This window comes from Octopus sinensis, linkage group LG21 (assembly GCF_006345805.1).
Source record: "Octopus sinensis linkage group LG21, ASM634580v1, whole genome shotgun sequence".
NCBI classification, from domain to species: domain Eukaryota; kingdom Metazoa; phylum Mollusca; class Cephalopoda; order Octopoda; family Octopodidae; genus Octopus; species Octopus sinensis.
Window position 1 is genome coordinate 513,190 of NC_043017.1, and position 20,000 is coordinate 533,189.

The 20,000-nt window shown below is 38.6% G+C and overlaps 1 protein-coding gene and 1 non-coding gene across 2 annotated transcripts in view; one reads left to right on the plus strand and one right to left on the minus strand.

Annotated features, from left to right (window-relative positions):
- The window catches only part of LOC115222974, a 24,829-nt gene extending 6,353 nt beyond the window's left edge, over positions 1–18,476 (plus strand). The window contains exons 2-4 of the mRNA XM_029793396.2: positions 7,983–8,102; positions 12,823–13,007; positions 18,350–18,476. Of these exons, the coding sequence (XP_029649256.1) occupies positions 7,983–8,102; positions 12,823–13,007; positions 18,350–18,439 (395 nt within the window). The 3' untranslated portion in view covers positions 18,440–18,476. The remainder of the gene's footprint in view (positions 1–7,982; positions 8,103–12,822; positions 13,008–18,349) is intronic.
- Positions 16,384–16,465, minus strand: Trnas-aga. The gene has a single exon. It is a non-coding gene; the product is annotated as a tRNA-Ser (tRNA).
- Positions 18,477–20,000: the final 1,524 nt, after the last annotated feature.

The window sequence follows — 20,000 nt, forward strand, 5'->3', positions numbered from 1 at the left end:
TGAGGTGTGGGAAGAAAAGTTAGCTTCGAGTAATCGGTAGTGAATATTAAAAAACCAACTTTCAGGAACAATAATGGTTTATTGAGAAGGAAGGTTGTGGATTTTTTATTTTTATTAAAGAGTGATGAGCTGAAAAAAATGTCATATGGTTTCACCCAACCTTTGCCCAGACTCAAGTACCCAAACTCTTTTATGACCTACACGGAAAACATTTCCATAAATCTAACCCCCTTAGAAAAATATTTAACCCCCAATTTATAAAATTGTCCTACTCCAACACCACCACCACCATTGTTGGAGTCATCTGACATCTTAACAACAAGAAACTCTGAAATCCACCAACGGTTAACCTCCACCCTAGTAAATTAATTTAACATAACCCCCAACTCCATACATATAAACCCAATACACCAACTGACTCCCATAACAGAAACTCATAACTACGACTATAGTGCCATTGCTAACACCCAACCCTTGAATTTACCACAACGCCTAAATATACCTCCTGCCATAATAGAGAATACCACCAGATGCAATAATTACCATACAACCCCAAAACACTACCTTCAGCTCCTTAACAAATGATAACCTTAGCACTGACTATAATGATAAACCAAACACCGATTTCTCACTAAATAACAATTCCCTCACAAACTCATCGGGAACACCCCCTACAAACCTATGCAGCTTCAGATGCCCAAGCCCCTGTCCTGTGGATAACCCCTGTCTCACTAAAAACATACTTTATAAGTGTACATTATCTACTAACAACTGCAATTACAGTTTGAGTGGATTTGGTAGACAGAAACTGAAAGAGGCCCATCGTATATATATATATATATATATATATATATATATATATATATATATATATATACATATACATATATATATATGTATATCATCATCATCGTTTAACGTCCGCTTTCCATGCTAGCATGGGTTGGAATATATATATGTATGTGTGTGTGTCTGTATTTGTCCCCCCAACATCGCTTGACAATCGATGCTGGTGTGTTTACGTCTCCGTAACTTAGTGATTTGGCAAAAGAGTCCGATAGGATACGTACAGGGCTTACGAAGAATAAGTCCTGGGGTTGATTTGCTTGACTGAAGGTGGTGCCCCCGCATGGCTGCAGTCAAAGGGCTGAAGCTAGTAAAAGAATAAAAGAATATATATGTATGTATATACACATGGTGAACTTCTTTCTGATTTCATCTACTAAATCCACTCACATGGCTTTCATTGCCCTGAGGCTGTAACGGAAAGCATTGACCAAAAGAGTCACACCATGAGACTGAACCCATAACCATGTGGTTGGGAAGCAAACTTCTTACCACTGAGCATTACCTGTGCTTTAAATTTCTTCAAAGTACTTTTGAAATTAGTAGGTGAAGTTTGGGAATACATCTGGTACATGATGGGACAGGAGAGGGTCAATTCTTACCTGAATTTTTGATTTGGTGGTAGGATGTTTCTGAATGAAAGGTAATATTTGGGGATGAGCTTTTAGAACAAGCTATACTGTTGTAGATATTATGAGAGAAACTCTCATATTGGCTTTCGATGCAAAATGCACTCTCATTTATATGGACAAATGCACTTCTGTTTATATAGATAAGAGTGGATTTCGCACCAAAAGCTAATAGAGTTTCTCTCTTGGTATCCCCTGCAGCAGAGTTTGTTCTCACAGAATATCCACACTTAATATTGCCTTTTGGTATTTATGCTGTCTCTGTTGCCAATATATAGTTTCTGAATGATTCTGGAAATTCCCTCCCACCCACTTTTTGTTTCTTATTCCTTCTTCCCACTTTTGTAGTGTTTTCCTTTCGCAAGAAGTGGGGGACATCTAGTCCAAAACTCCACCGAAAACAGCTTAACCCTTTCCTTACTGTATTTATTTTGAGATGCTCTGTTTTCCTTTCAATTACTTTAAATACAACAAAAAATTTGGTAAAATAATTTAGTTATCATTCATCTAGTGTTAGAAACATAAATTGTGACTTAGGTTTGGTGGAAGATTTTAATTCAAAACTTATGAAAACAAGATATTTCTACTCAGAAGCAGAGCCAGTTTCAGCCGGGTTGTTAACGAAAGGGTTAAACATTGGAGAGTGCTCTGGCATTAGGAAGGGCATCAAAGCTCAGAAGCTATACCCTAGTAGACATTGGTGCATAACACTGTCCTCAGACTCATCCTGTCAAATGTTTTCAGTTTCCTGCATTTTAGATGTCGCAGATTACGAATACTCTTTTACTTGTTTCAGTCATTTGACTGTGGCCATGCTGGAACATCACCTTTGCTCGAGCAAACCGATCCCAAGTCTTATTTTTGTAAGCCTAGTACTTATTCTATCAGTCTTTTTTACCGAACTGCTAAGTTACAGGGATGTAAACATGGCAGCATCGTTGTCAAGCGATGTTGGGGGGGGGGGACAAACACAGACACTCAAACATACACACACACACACACACATATGTATATACATACATATATATGAAGGGCTTCTTTCAGTTTCCGTCTACCAAATCCACTCACAAGGCTTTGATCGGCCCGAGGCTATAGCAGAAGACACTTGCCCAAGGTGCCACGCAGTGGGACTGAACCCGGAACACTCAACATACGTTATGTCGTTTGTTTATTTACTATACATTTTTTCATTTATTATATATATATATATATATATATTGTCAGGGCACACACATACATGCTTACAGAGAGAGAGAGAGTGATGTTCCCTTAAGACCTGACCAAGGGCTAAAAAAAAAGGCCACAGCCTCAGCAGTAATCATTAGAAGAACTGACTCACTCAACAAACCTGATCAATGCAACAGTTTGCCATAAACGGGACTGTCCCAAAAGTATTACAATCAGAGACGACGACCAAGTATTTTAGTTTTATAGAGAATCATCTTAGTATTCCGCCATTCACTTTATAATCGATACCAGACTATTGCTTAATCACCCCCACCCCTGCCTCTACTCTTTATATTTCTGGTTAATTTCTCCTAATTAATCATAAAATGAAAATTAAGCTTTAAATGTTTTTAGGATATTTTTTGAACCTGGAGAAGGAAGGAAGGTGAAATGTAAGAAATATTTGACCTAAATTGTTTCGAAGGAACGACAACAGCTTTCAGACACACTCAACTCTCCTCCTGCTGACTAATTTACCTGGTCACTCCGTTTCATGGCCACCACCCTCTTTCTTTTTATCTCGCTTTCACCCTCTCTCTTTCTCTCTCTCTTTCTCTCTCGTTTTCTCCCTCTCTCTTAATAGTCTCTCATTTTGTCTCTCTCTCTCTTTCTCTCTCGTTTTCTCTCTCTCTCTCTTAATAGTCTCTCATTTTGTCTCTCTCTCTCTCTTAATAGTCTCTCGTTGGATCTTTTCGGTTTGAACGGCAGTTTTTCTTGCGGTGTCATATGGATTTTAAAACCCATAATTATGACCCTAGAATCGATCTATTGCATTTCAATCTGTTTTAGAGTTAGGGGTGGCGGGAAGAGTATTTTTTTTTCTTCACAAATGTAAATAAAGCCAATCTGTTTCTTAAACGAGGGACATATTCATACGGCACAGAATGTTTTGTTTTTTACCTCAAGAGACGTCAGTGATTTGCGCCTTCAAAAAATATCATAAAAACATTTAAAGCTTAATTTTCATTTTATGATTAATTAGGAGAAATTAACCAGAAATATAAAGAGTAGAGGCAGGGGTGGGGGTGATTAAGCAATAGTCTGGTATCGATTATAAAGTGAATGGCGGAATACTAAGATGATTCTCTATAAAACTAAAATACTTGGTCGTCGTCTCTGATTGTAATACTTTTGGGACAGTCCCGTTTATGGCAAACTGTTGCATTGATCAGGTTTGTTGAGTGAGTCAGTTCTTCTAATGATTACTGCTGAGGCTGTGGCCTTTTTTTTAGCCCTTGGTCAGGTCTTAAGGGAACATCGCTCTCTCTCTATCTCTGTCTCTCTGTGTAAGCATGTATGTGTGTGGCAAATGAAAAAAAGCAACAAATATCTTACAAACTATAGAATTATCTCAATAAAGCCAAAAGAAAAAGATGTTTTATAAACACATTCTACCAGTAAACGAAGTTTGAAATTTTTTAGTTACCTAAACATTGTTAAAAACTGCCGTTCAAACGGAAAAGATCCTTCTCTTTTTTGTCTCTCTCTCAATGTTCTTTCATTTTCCCACCTTTCTCTTGCTTTCTTTTTCATCCTCTCTTTCTTAATGTTCTCATCCTTATCTCCTCTATCACTCTTTCTTTCTTTCTTTCCATATCTGTTTATCACTCTCTTTTTCCTCTTTCTCTATTTTTCACTTTCTTTCCCATAACGTTTCTTCATTACATCTTTCTCTTTTTCACTCTCTCTTCCCCACCCACGCCATTTTCTCCTTCAGGTTTTCATTCTCCATATCTCATTTTCTCTCATTTTCCTTCTCTTCCACTCGCTCTTTCTTTCATTCTTTCCCGTTCTTCCCCTTTTCTCATTCTTTCTCCTCTTCACTTTTTCCATTTCTTTCTCTCTTTTTCCAGAAGTAAATTTTAAAAAAGCAAACCCAAATCTTGTCTAATAAAGTGTTTCCTCTCTTTTGTAGCATGAAGGCCTCAGGGTAACCATATGTCAATGCTAAGGATGGCAGGGTAGCTCCAGTTACTGTAGAATTGACCAGGGTAGCCTCAGTGACTGTAAAATTGGTTAGAGCAGCCTCAGTTACTCATAATATTGGGTCGGGTGTCTTATATGTTAAGTACTGTACCCTTATTTATATAGGCAGAGGTGTGGCTGTGTGGTAAGAAGCTTCCCAACCACATGGTTCTGGGTTCAGTCCTACTGCGTGGAACCTTGGGCAAGTGTCTTCTACTATAGCCTCGGGCCGACCAAAGACTTGTGAGTGGATTTGGTAGACGGAAACTGAAAGAAGCCCGTCGTATATATGTATATGTGTGTGTGTATATATATATATGTGTGTGTGTGTGTCTGTGTTTGTCCCCCCAACATCACTTGACAACTGATGGTGGTGTGTTACGTCCCTATAACTTAGCGGTTCGGCAACAGAGATCGATGGAATAATTACTAGGCTTACAAAGAATAAGTCCTGGGTTCGATTTGCTCGACTAAAGGCAGTGCTCCAGCATGGCCACAGTCAAATGACTGAAACAAGTAAAAGAGTAAAGAGAGTATATATATATATATATGTGTGTGTGTGTGTGTGTGCACGCACATAATATATACATGTTTGCACACACACACACACATTCCTTGTTAAAACTTTTTGAATGCATTAATCTAAATCCAGGGATTTGTTGAAATTCTAACTCTGCAGCTATTAACCATTATCATATTTTATATTTTGCACTTATTTATTGCTTGGCTTTTACTTATTCATGAATTCCAAACCATTCCTGGCTTTTTCTAAAAATGTTTGGATATGTAAATGGATGATATGTTAATTGAAGCATGTATGGAAATGAGGGTCCTATCTTCAATTTTGAAATTCTTACCTTAATATATTTTTGCTTCTATTTAAACTGAATGCGTCATTTGTCACTGAATATGTCACCTTCATGTAGCATAGATTTCTGTAAATTTAGCAAGCAGGCATTACTGTAAGGTTAAGAAGATTACTTAAGCAGTTGTGTGGGTTCTTGGTTCAACCTCACTTTAAATCTTTCTGAGTTTTATATCAACACAATACAGCTGTCTTTACTGAAGAAAAAAAAAAAGAGGCAGGAAAGGAATTTAACCCTGTTGACAGCAACATGCCTGAGACTGCCTTTTGTTCTGATAGTAAGAAGTTTCTGTTTTTTAAGGGATCTAAATTTAAACCTTCCATCAAAGCATCATTTTATTTTTTTATTACCGCTTTAACAGGAATGCAGTGGAGACGACATTTTGATCCCTTCCACTTTTTTCTGAGATCATGGGCACAATAGGGTTTAAGGTTTCTATCAAAATGTTCACCCTCCAGTTCAGTGATGCAGACTTCCTTATTTTGAAGTGATCTAAATTCTCCAGAAGCTCGACATCATTCTGGATGATGCTGAGCAGCTAAATACAGGCCAGCCAGTGATGAAGAGCACCAGTGCATTTGGGGGTGGGTGGCTAATGCAGTTTTGCACTTCTCCTTGAAAAGTGCATTTTAAAAAAGAATAATTTTTTTTCGGATTCTTACATTTTAGATGACGGAGATTACGAATATGCAAAAAAAAAGAAAATTCTTTTTCTTAAATCCCTAAATCCCCACCCCTCACACGGTTCCATTTAAAATTTTGAACTTTTTCCAATTTGTTCTTTCCTGTGTATTAGATGACGGAAATTCCGAATATGCCAGAAGCCACGTTTTCAAAATTTTAAATTCAATAAGCACATAGATATGTGTATAAAGAGATAGACATGAATGCCTGCCCTGGGCCATATTTAGTTGACAAATATATTATTTAAAGCAAACACAAATAAAACACAAATTCTTTTCACTTCAATGTTTTTGTATGTATTTAATTTCGATTTGCATATGCTCGTCAATTCGCTACGATCTCGTTAGAGCAAACAAAATCATAAATTTGAATTGGGAGTGAGGAGAGGTGGGGAGAAGTGAAATTTAAAAAAAATTTTTTGCATATAGGCGTAGGAGTGGCTGTGTGGTAAGTAGCTTGCTTACCAACCACATAGTTCCAGGTTCAGTCCCACTGCGTGGCACCTTGGGGAAGTGTCTTCTACTATAGCTTCGGGCTGACCAAAGCCTTGTGAGTGGATTTGGTAGATAGAAACTGAAAGAAGCTTGTCGTATATATGTATGTATATGTATATATATATCTATCTATCTATCTATCTATCTATATATCCCTGACATCTAAAACGTAGGAATCTGAAAACATTTTTTCAAAAAAAAAAAGAACATTTTTCAAGGCAAGGTGCGAAACTGCATTAGCCCCGAATTTGGTTAGCTCTACACATGACACTGCCTCTGGGACCACTAACTTGGAATGTTCCCAGCTCCCATCAAGCAAGAGCATAAAGCCAAGCTGATATCTAAAATAAAACCTTCTATCAAAATTTCATGTTAATTTTTAATTTATATTCCAAACACCAGCTTAACGAGGACAGTTATTTTACCAAATTCTTAATTATTTTCAAAACAAAAACAGCCTATCTTGACAGAAATCATTGTTACATAATGTGTTTTCCATGCTGGCATACAATGAGAAAAATTGTTAAAGTGGTTTAATTAAAAACCTCTCCTTGAAATTTTAACTTAATTTATGTTCCAAACATCAGAGTAATAATTGTGGTTTTTACTGGGCTTCACATGCAATTGATGCAGATGATGAGCTGCAGAATGTCAGATTCACAGGAGATGCAACGAATGCTCTGTCACTCGATGAATGTGGAAACTGGAAGAAATGAGCTTTTATTCGCATACACACAAGCGCAGGAGTGGATGTGTGGTAAGTAGCTTGCTTACCAACTACATGGTTCCAGGTTCATTTCTACTGCATGGCACCTTGGGAAAGTGTCTTCTACTATAGCCTCGGGCCGACCAAAGCCTTGTGAATGGATTTGGTAGACAGAAACCGAAAGAAGCCCATCGTGTATATGTGTGTATATATATATATATATATATATATATGTATGTGTGTGTGTATATATGTTTGTGTGTGTGTGTTTGTCCCCCAACATCGCTTGACAACTGATGCTGGTGTGTTTACGTCCCTGTAACTTAGCAGTTCGGCAAAAGACACCGATAGAATAAGTACTAGGCTTACAAAGATTAAGTCGATTTGCTCGACTAAAGGTGGTGCTCCAGCATGGTCACAGTCAAATGACTGAAACAAGTAAAAGAGTAAAAAGAGTAAAAGATATTTGACCCTAATCTGAATGGTAATTAGGGTTAGATTGATGAGGATAACTTAATTAATTTCAAGTGTTTAATTAATGAATGTTTGGTTTTCTTGCTTTCAGTGTGTGCTCTGGAATGTTATGTCTGTGTCAACCAGGCGACCAACAAGGATAAGTGTATCAAGACAACGATCCAATGTGAAGAGAATTATGACAGCTGCATGTCAATTTATGGAGAAAAACGTACGTATGTCATGGACATCATCATCATCATCACCTTCACCACTGCCATCATCACTATCACTACCACCTTGTTCATCATCATCATCATCATCATCATAGGATTGTTGACTAATAGAATTTACCAGAAAAAAATGCCTTATTTCTTTTGACTCTTTAAGTTTGAGTTGAAATCTTGCTAAAGTCAGCCCTTTCATTTCATCCCCCTGGGTCAAGCACTAGATTGATGGTTTCTGATTTAATCCTTGCCTAAATCAGAAGCCATTTTATTATTATTATTATTATTATTATTGAGTGGGAGAGCAGTGCATGCCATCAAAATGACACTGGGGTACAAATATACGAAGCCCAATATACCTTTCATGACTACCCGTCTGATAAGGGTACACCAGGCACATGCATCACAGCCATATGTGCTTGACATGGTGATCTCATATCAAGGTAAACAGCGCATGACCTTGCAGGTGGGGCCCAGTTAGAATTTTCTTCAGGTCGAGTAGCCCATCCCGCTCTAAAGGTCCCTGAATAAGGGTTGTTTAACCCTTTCGTTACCAACCTGGCTGAAACTGGCTCTGGATCTGAGTACAAATGTCTTGTTTTCATAAGTTTTGAATTAAAATCTTCCACCAAACCTTAGTCACAATTTATGTTCCTAACACTAGATGAATGGTAACTAAGTTATTTTGATAAATTCTTTGTTGTATTTAAAATAATTGAAAGAAACATAGAGCACCTGAAAATACAGTAACGAAAGGGTTAGGGATGTTGAATGAAACACCCCTGTTTCCAGAGGTGAATTATCCAAACCTCCAAAGAATCCTCTCAACACACGACTATGATGCTCCTCCACTACTGCTGCTCGTGATCACAGATGCACATATTGTCAGCCATTAAGATGGTAGAGCTGGTATAGTGTCACACACAAAGCTTTGTGATATTTCTTTTCTCTGCATTCTGGGTTCAAATCCTGCCAAGGCTGCTTCTGTCTTTTATCTTTCTGTGTCCATAAAAAAGAAAAAAAAAAGAAGAAAAAAAAGAAAAAGAAATTATAGTAATCCAGGCTGGTGGTAGATTGATGCAAGTGTAAGAACAAGGGCTCAGATGCCTTGTGGTAATTGATCCTATTTCATCCATCTCTTTGTGTTCTGTGTGTGAATGCATGCATGTGTGTGTGTGTTGGTGAAAATATGTGATACGAATTATATGCATGTGTGTCTAAATGTGTGTGAATATGTGTGTGTGTCTCTCTCTATGTATACACTCACACACACATATATACATATATATATACAAACATACACACACACATATATACACACACACGCACATATACACATTTATGTACACACACATATGGACACGCACATTACACATATATACATATATATGGACATGCACCTATACACACACACACACACACACTAGCAGTCCAGAATCGTTGTTAATGAATGCGTATTTGGCATTAGGGGACTCAATTGGTTTTCACTTCTGTATAAGAAATGCGATTGCTTCCCCCTAGGGTTCTAGAAGAGTGACTCATGCACCAGGCTGCAGCCCTTACTTCAATGTTTAATTATAAATTTCCCAATTTGTATAAATGCCATCTCTGTCATTCCAGCAGATTAAATACGGACCCAGTCTTTAAGTAGACATAAAAGCAGTTTTATTCCATTTGGGAATTGGATACAATCGAATATTTCATGATTCATTCTTGGAATTCTTTAGTTCTTAAAATATTTTGATAAACAAATAAAAGCTGGAGTGTTTGGAAGCAAACTCCATCAGCCGTGTCATTGGAATTGCTTGGGCGTTTGCTTTTCTGTGCTTGTGTTGGTTGGATGGAATTTGTTGAGGCAGATTTTTGTGGCTGGGTGCTCTTTCTGTCACCAACCCTCAACTGCAAGGTAAATATTTCCCCATGACCTGATATGTTTTCGTGGAAGATTGGAAATGAAAGACTCTGCTTTTGAGACAATGACACTCATTTACAACAGTGGTTCCCAGACTCTTTCTGGCTGCTACCCACTTAGTTCTAAGGTCACATTCCTAGAGCCCCCATCCCATTCACCATCACAGACATAAACCATTTTCTGCAGCAAGCTCAAAACAACACTATTTTACAAATAAAACTTAACCAAATTAACCCCTTTTTTTTTTTTACATCCATTGCCCCATTTTGCTCACCTCATTGTTTCCCCATTTTTCTTCAACGGCTCCCTGGATCTTTCTACTGCCCTTTGTATGGTGGTACCACCCACTTTGGGAACCACTGATTTACAACCATCACACAGTGTCATGACAAGGAGACTTGCACTGTTTCTTCCCCCCTCCCACACACATTGGTCTTCTTTCATTTTCTATCTACTCTATGATCTTAAAGTATTGAGCCCCATGGAGGCAGTTACAAGTGACTGAGACCTTGGTGATGTACCGTGATGGAGAAGAAGACTTGTCAAGCCAAGGGAAATCGTAGTTGGGGCCATTGTTGGTAGCATGTAAATGGTACCCGTGAAATTGTAGTCACGGTTGTTACTGATGTCATCTAAGTGGCACCTGTGCTGGTGGCACATAAAAAGCACCCGTTACACTCTTGGAGGGGTTGGCGTTACTGAAGAGCATCCAGTCATAAACACCGTGCCAGATCTGACTGGAACCTGGTGCAGCCCTTTAGCTTACCAGTTCCATTCAAACCATCTAACCCATGCCAGGTGATGGTATATTGAGTGAGAGAGCTGATGATGCTGATGATATATCCACTCACAAGACCTCTTTTTGCCTGGGGCCATAGTAAAAGCAGTTACATTTACAGTTTTCTATACTTTGCTCCATTCCTTCAATCCACTCTTCTTGATAAGTACCAGTAATATACTACAGTTGATTCTGTTATCCATATCTTCACCTAAATCCATGCGACCAGCCAGGTTATTAGATGTTGTTACATATCGCTGGTCCCAATGCGTTCTGCATTGTTTTAGCCTTCAAATGACACCACCCTGCTGGTTAGGTGAGCAGGCCAACACTCCCCCCTGATTGAAAGGGGAGACTGGAGCAGCATGAAATGAAATGCTTTGCTCAAGAACACAATAGACCACTCAGTCAGGCAATTGAACCCACAGTCTAGTGATTGTGAGTGCAACAGCTGAGCCTCTGGGCCTCACACCTTCACCTAAATATTGATTTCAAATTTTGGCAAAAGACCAGTAATTTCTGGGGATAAGCTAAGGTGATTACAATGACCCCAATGCTGGTCTGGTACTTATTTTATTGACCCCAAAAAGATAAAAGGCAAAGTCAACCCTGGCAGCATTTGAACTCAGAACATAAAGGCTAACGAACTGTTGCTAAGTACTTTTCTGGCATGCTAATGATTCTGCCACCTTTGTTCACCCTAGTTTTGGCCTTGTCCACCTTAAGTAACAAACATTATTGGGGTTTTAATCCTTTAGCATTTAATCTGGCCTAAATATTATCCCTGTTTTATGTTAAAAAATGACCAGATCCAACTCCTTGCACCTACCCTACAATGTCATTCTAAAAAATACAACCGCACCATGGAAATCTTGAAGCTACAAGATAAAGCATGATTAATACAAAACAATGTGAATAATTAATATATTGGACAAAGAAATATGAGTGGCTCAGTGGTCAGAGCGTTGGGCTCACAATTGCAAAGTAGTGAGTTCGATTCCTAGACTGGGCTGTGTGTTGTGTTCTTGATCAACACACTCAGTTTCACATTTGCTCCAGTTCACACAGCTGTGGAAATGAGTAGCAATGAGTTTGAATCCCTCAAGGGCTAACTTTATCTTTCATCCTTTTGAGGTCAACTTCAATACTAGTAAAGTCATGGAGTTGACTAACCCCACCAGAATTACTGGCCTTGTGCCAAATTTTTGAAAGAATCATTATTATTATTATTATTATTATTATTATTAAGGTACAAGGCAGTGAGCTGGCAAAATCATTAGCCTGCCCGGCAAAATGCTTTGTGGTATTTCGTCTGCCGCTACGTACTGAGTTCAAATTCCGCTGAGGTTGACTTTGACTTTCATCGGGGTCAATGTAAATATATTGTCTTCTCCCATAAAATTTCAAGCCTTATGCCTTTTGTGCAAAGGATTATTATTGTTGTTGTTGTTATTATTATTATTGAGTCAGAGAGCAGTGCATGCCATCAAAGTGACACAGGGGTACAAATATACGAAGCCCAGTATACCCATTGTGACTACCCGTCTGATAAGGGTACACCAGGCACATGCATCACAACCATATGTGCGCGACATGGTGATCTCATATCAAGATAAACAGTGCATGACCTTACAGGTGGGGCCCAGTTAGAATTTTCTTCTGGTCGAGTAGCCCATCCCGCTCCAAAGGTCCCTGAATGAGGGTTGTTTAAGGATGTTTCCAGAGGTGAATTATTCAAACCCCAAAGAATCCCTCTCAACACACGGCTATGATGCTCCCCCACTACTTCTGCGCGTGATCAGAGATGCACATATTGGCAGCCCTTAAGGGACATGCTCAACTTGTTAAGGTCAAACAACTGACAAGCAAATCTGTGGTATTAAGCAGAATATTTGCTGTAGCCCATCTTTTATACCAAGACAAAACAATGTACATGATAATCAGTTAAGATCAGAAGCTATGAGAGCCACTGCCTGGCACTGCATCGGGGCATTTATTATTATTATTATTATTATTATTATTATTTGTATTCCAGAGGCAATGTTCTGGACACCACGCCTTCGAAGAATTCACCATATTTCTAAATCATGCAGTAAATCAGAAGACTGTGACCGTCAGAGACGTATGTTAAACCTGAATCTAACCTGTCAGCGAGATTGGTACCGAGACTGGTTGTGTGTCGAGTGCTGCCAGGGAGAGAAATGTAACTACTACGTAACAGTAAGTATACTAACTTCCTTCCTTCCTTCACTGTGTGGTCATTGGGACACGCCTTCATGACTTTGCCCCTTCACTTTATCTTCTACTGCCATTTCTGAGTTAGCAAAGTTGGGGTCTTCCCATTTGGGTGTTGACCAATCCAGTATGGCTTGTGGTCATTGCTCAGAATGTATCATGGTCAAGTCAGCTTGGTGGCACCAATTCCTTTCCTCGTCGTTGGCCACAAATCTATGTCCTTACCTGAGACACACCATAACCTCAAACACTCAGCTGTTGACTTGAGCAGGTTCTCCTTCTCAATGGCTTAGTGGTTAGAACATCAGGCTCACAATCATGTGGTAGTGAGTTCGATTCCTGGATGGGGCTGTGTCCCTGAGCAAGACACTTTATTTCCCATTCCTTCACTTCACTCAGCTGTGACGTCACCGGTGCCCAGCTGTATCAGCCTTTCCCTTGGGTAACAGTGGTGTGGAGAGGTGAGGCTGGTATGCATGGGTAACTGCTGGTCTTCCGTGCTTCGGAGGGGAACTTTCTTGGTGTAATCCCATGGTCATTCATGACCAAAGCGGGTCTTTACTCCTCTGCTCTTGCTGGTGACTCCTTGGGAATCCTTTTCCACCCAAAAGTCTTTCACCTACTGATGCAGTGTTAACACAAATCTCCTCCCTTGGTTTAGCCCACAAACTGAAGTGGGGCTGCCAGGGTGTGGTGCTAAGAGCCATCAAGCAAAAGATTAAAAGTTGAATGAGGACCTGTGATGCCTGTCCACCTGACCACCTCAGGCAAGGTACAGCTATCAAGCCCCTCTATTTTGACTCCCTTACACTTCTTCTAGCTACTTACTGAATAACAACATGCTAATTACATATGAACATATTAAGGTTAATGACAGTTTCTTTGCATCTAGAGACAACGAGGATGAATGGTATGCCCCCAGATGGATAAGGCAGTGAGCTGGCAGAAACGTTAGCACACCGGGCGAAATGCATAGTCATATTTCGTCTGCCATTATGTTCTGAGTTCAAATTCTGCCGAGGTTGACTTTGCCTTTCATCCTTTCGGGGTCGATTAAATAAGTACCAGTTACGCACTGGGGTCGATGTAATCGACTTAATCCGTTTGTCTGCCCTTGTTTGTCCTCTCTGTGTTTAGCCCCTTGTGGGTAGTAAAGAAATAGGTATGTCCTCAGGTGCCATGTAAACCAATCCTAGATGCTGCTGGGCTTTTCTTCCTGTCTGCACTTATTAATTTTAAAGTGAGCGTCAGTCCATCTGATTGCACATCTTACACTCTGTTGCTTCCGTGTCTGGTAAATTCACTGTCATCGATTCACTGCAGGCAAAGTTCATTGTCGTCAATTCACCATTTTTTTGTTTTCAGTAAAATAATTTTTAACTATCAATATATTATGTAATCGGGTGTCTCACCACAGTGGCTCAGTGAGCTAAGGTGGACTGTGGTGGCCACTTTGTAGTGTGTGCTGGGTGCTTTTAACATGGCACCAGCTTGAGCACTCTTACATGGCACTGACACGAGTGCTCTTTACGTGGAAGTGGCACAGGACTGTAGCAGGCCAGTCCTCAGGGGTGGGGGCTTTAACACTTCTGCTGTGGAGTCCAGATCTTCTTGAGTCCAGCAAGATGTTAGGTGTCTTCATCAGTGAGGTGAACCTAGAGATATTATTCTGAATCTGTGGTGTAGGGAGAAGTGAGGCTGCCCCCTGCCCCATGTGCCTGTAATTAAGGAAATCCTTCGAGCTTAAAGCTTCAGTTTCACTCATGTCAGTTTGCAGTTTATAACAGACGTCAAAACGATCCACTCAACTCCATTGGTCACCGTTTACAGTTAAAAGAGACTCAAAGTGAGGTGATTTTAGACATATCATTCTGAACCTGTGTGTTAGGAAATAATCCAGATGCTCAGTCTTCAACACTAATGATATTGCACTTAGGTACAAGGTTAAGCGCTTTGGAAAGATGTAGGTAATTATATCAACTTGCAGTATTTGATTTGTATTTTGTTATACTGACCTTCAAAAAGCTAGAAGGCAAACCTCATTCAGCCGAAAGCACAATTAAGTACAGCATAGCATATATATATATATATATATATATATATATGTATATATATAGGTGCAGGAGTGGCTGTGTGGTAAGTAGCTTGGCTCCGGGTTCAATCCCACTGCGTGGCACCTTGGGCAAGTGTCTTCAACTATAGCCTCGGCCCAACCAAAACCTTGTGAGTAGATTTGGTAGACGGAAACTGAAAGAAGCCCTTCGTATATGTATGTTTGTGTGTCTGTGTTTGTCACACCCCCCCACTATTGTTTGACAACCGATGCTGGTGTTTACGTCCCCATAACTTAGCTGTTCGTCAAAAAGGAGGCCGATAGAATAAGTACTAGGCTTACAAAGAATAAGTCCTGGGGTCGATTTGTTCGACTAAAGGCGGTGCTTCAGCATGGCCACAGTCAAATGACTGAAACAAAAATATTGAAAAGAATATATCTGTCTGTCTGTCTATGTATGTATGTATGTATGTACACACTTATATACACGTGTGTGTATTTATGAAAGGAAGGAAAGGTATAATACAGGGGAAACAACTCTTCATTGTTGCATGCTAGGGGAGATAACCCTAAATTTCAAATCCAACTTAAAAATGGAATCGATTTTTAAGCAGCTTCTCCTTGTTTCTGTATCGCGGCATATTATTAACTAACTTTGTTGCCTCATAACTTCCCAGAAAAAAATATATTTTCAACAAATACGCTTCAGATGCTGTAGAGTAGATTCTGATTATATCGGAATATGTGATGAAAAGATTTTCCAAGGGTTGGGGGGTGAGGAGTTTCGGAAAATTCACAGCTGATGGCTTTCTTTATTCATAACTTAAAAAAAAATAAAACAAAACAAAAAATCAGGTAGATTACAATTAGATCGGGTTATGGGATCGAATACGTACACACTGACACACGTACAATATTTCTACAGAATGAAACTTGAAATTTCGAAAAAATTGTGATGCGTATCAGTGTATATGTGTTCAATATTTTATTTTCACATCAAATTCCGATATAATCGTAATTTACACTAGTATTTATTCTATCGGTCTCTTTTGCTGAACCGCTAAGTTACAGGAACGTAAACACACCAGCATTAGTTGTCAAGCGATGTTTGGTGGTGGTGGGGGGGCAAACACAGACACACAAACATATACACACACATACATATATACATATATACATATATACGACGGGCTTCTTTCAGTTTCCATCTACCAAATCCCCTCACAAGGCTTTGGTCAGCCCGAGGCTATAGTAGAAGACATTTGCCCAAGGTGTCACAGCCACTCCTACACCTATAAAATACCTAATCGTCGCCGATAGGATTCGAACCTATGCGGGGAGACCCCAATGGATTTCTAGTCCATCGCCTTAACCACTCAGCCATGACAACAACCGTAATCATTTTTTTCCATAATCATCCATCTTTTCACAAATTTGGTGGGAGTTAGCGCTTTCCTCTTCACCATCTCTTTCCTTTCCAAGTAGAACTTAAAAAACTTCAATGAGAGCTTGACCATAGAGGAAAGTCTCTTACCCCTATACTTCAGCCTCATCCACCACACAGCCTCCCTTTTGTCATAGCCACAAGACAGCAGAACACTGCCTGCCCTCCCTTGTTAAATGTAGGTGGTGGGGGATTCTTACAATTGATTCAGCTGATTATCAGATTCGTCCAATATTCGATAACAGATGTTCAGCAAGTTCCACACGTCAGCATTGTTTGGTTGTAGACTGTGTGGGTTTCCTTTTCATTGTTTACTGAGGGCGAGTCAGAAAGTAATGCCATTTTGTTTAGGACAGGTATAATTACCAACACAGGAACATGTATCATACATCAAAATGAAGCTGGTCCTCTGTGGATCACATCCCTACTTCACAAAATAGTCACTGTTTCTCTCAATAGCAATGTTCCACCTTCGAATGAGGGCATGTCCCGTAAAATTCTGTTGACTGTTCTTTGGGCCACTTTTTCTCTACAGTTTTGCCTCTCAAACCGTCTTTTGTGGTGCCGAAGAGATGATAGTCTGATGAGTGTGGAGGTAGTGAAGAAGTGGCTCAAAGAACAGTCAACAGAATTTTACGGGGCAGGGATACATGCTTTCATTCGAAGGTGGAACATTGCCATTGAGAGAAATGATGACTATTTTGAAAAGTAGGGATGAGATCCGCAGAGGACCAGCTTCATTTTGATGTATGATACATGTTCCTGTGTTGGTAATTATACCTGTCCTAAACAAAATGGCATCACTTTTTCACTCATCCTCGGACTTATTTTCTTTTGTTATTTATTTAATAATTTCATCATTTCAATATATGTAAAACCCACCACTTTGTGTCTGTCTTTGTATTCTTCCCCTCATCCTCCACCTTGGTGGCAAATGAAATCATTATTATAATTATTTGCTGCAGCCGGGGCGGTGAGCTGGCAGAATCATTAGCACACCAGACAAAATGCTTAGCAGTATTTTGCCTGTCGCTACATTCTGAGTTCAAATTCCGCTGAGATCGACTTTGCTTTTCATCCTTTCGGGGTTGGTTAAATGAGTATCAGTTATGCTCTGGGGTCAATGTAATCGACTTAATCCCTTTGTTTGTCCTTGTTTATCCCTTCTATGTTTAACCACCTGTAGGCAATAAAGATATAAAAATTATTATTATAATTATTATTATTATTATTATTGTTATGGCGGCAAACTGGTAGAATTGTTCCTGTGCTGAGCAAAATGTTGAGCAGCATTTTGTCTGTCTTGACATTCTGAGTTTAAATTACATTGAGGTCAACTTTGCCTTCCATCCTTTTGGGATTGATGAATTAAGTACCAGTGATACATTGGGGGCCAATGTAATTGACTAGTCCCCTCCCCACAAAATTTCAGGCCTTGTGCCTCTAAGTAGAAAGGATTATTATTATCATTATTATTATAAAGAGCAATGACATTTTCAGGGAAACTCTAGACATCAATGAAAATGAATTAGCTTTTCTGTTTTGGAGGACTTTGGGGGAAAACAAACAGAAATTTTAAAGCTTTGTTTCCTTGTTTCAATATTCTGTGTATTTATAGTGGAAAATGTTGTATGTGGTTTGATGATCTAAAGTCCATTTTTCAGCATATTGGGATAGGAAATTTTTTTTCTTTTACCCTTATTTATAATTGTTTATAATTTTCACCTTAAAAGGTATTTTAATATGCTGGCCACTGATAAAATATATTTTTTGAAAAAGTTTATCTTTATATTAGAAGTAAATATAAAATATAATTATTTCATTTTGCAGCTTGGTGTAGCATTTCAACAACCTTGCACAATTCTGCTGTTACTGTGCATTATATTTAGTGCTGTCATATTGCAACAGCAGCTCCGATGATTCTTGAAGTATGATGAGAAATGTCTTTGAAAAAAAAAAAATGAACAAAAAAAATCATATCAAAAGAGCAAGAAAAAAAGAACATTGAAAGGAAGATACATCTTCTACTCTGTATATTTGAATGCTTGTGTGTGTATGTGTGTGTTTCAGTGTATGCATGTGTGTGTGTGTGGTGCTATGAATATGCATGTATATAACTATGCCTATGTTTCTCTGTGTGCGTGTATGTGTGTGCGTAGTATATATCATTTAAATTGATGTTAAATGATGATGATATATTCCATATACACATATACATATATAGATAAATTTCAAAACTATATATATACATACATACAACACATATTATATTGTATTGCTTTATAGTATCATATATTATCCCCAAATGAAAATGCAGCAAATGTTTAATTTCAATGATATATACAATGTTCTTCTTTATACCTATCTATATAGCTTTGTGTGTGTATATATATATATACATTATACTTATGAATATATATTAGATATTTTGAAACATTGTTGTATGTATGTATATGTCTGTATGTGTGGTTAATGCATGCATACAAATTTGTGTAGGTATGTCAATTTTCTTTGGATCACTCATTGTATGTCTGTATATCTCTATGTGTCTATAGGTTTGGTGAATCAGCAGAATTACAGTGACTCAAGGGGCCAACAGTTTCATGCATTCATTCTTATCAGAGACTTCAAGAAACTCACATGAGTTGATAAGAGCTAACGGACAAGACTGTTGACCCTTGAGTCACTCTAACTTCTGCCAATTAGGAATAAAATATGTGTATATAGGAATTTGTGTGAGCATGAAAATATATATGTATGTATGTGTGTGTATGCATGTGTATGTTTGTATGTGTATGCGTATATATATACACTCATGCATACACAGACACACATGGCTACCTCTGATAAGCATAGGGTTACTTAATCAGACTGTTACCTAACACTCCATTGAACCCCTAGTGCGAAACCGATTGGTAAGAGCAGCCGTAATGGACATATAATACTGTACACTTTCTTTATATATATGTGTGTGTATATATATATATATATATATATATATATATGTATTTGTACTTTTTGCATTCATAGCATATGTTTTTTATATATATATGTATGTGTGTGTGTGTGTATCTTTATACCATTTTATAGACTTATTTTTTCTTATCAAAAATTTCTACTAAAGGAGACTTATTATTTTTCATCCCATCTGACTTTCTCCCTTAACCTTAACACTGACCCTATTTTACACACACACACACACAAAGTCTGATACAAAATATTGGGACTGGTGCTTTAAAAAGTAAACAACCTCTCAATCCAGCTTTTAATCCCCTTTGCAGCAGTCCCCTTGTGAAGCCAAACACTTTATCATCCCACATTGTTTCCCTTGATGGAAGCATTTTTAAAAATCTCCTTTCCTGGAATGGTAAGCTGCTGCTGTTTTGTGTCATCTCAGACTTCCTGGACATCTTTGAATCTTGTTCCTTTCAACTGGCATTTGATGTTTGCTTTGGTTGGTTTTGGGTTCGTAGCCAAAGAC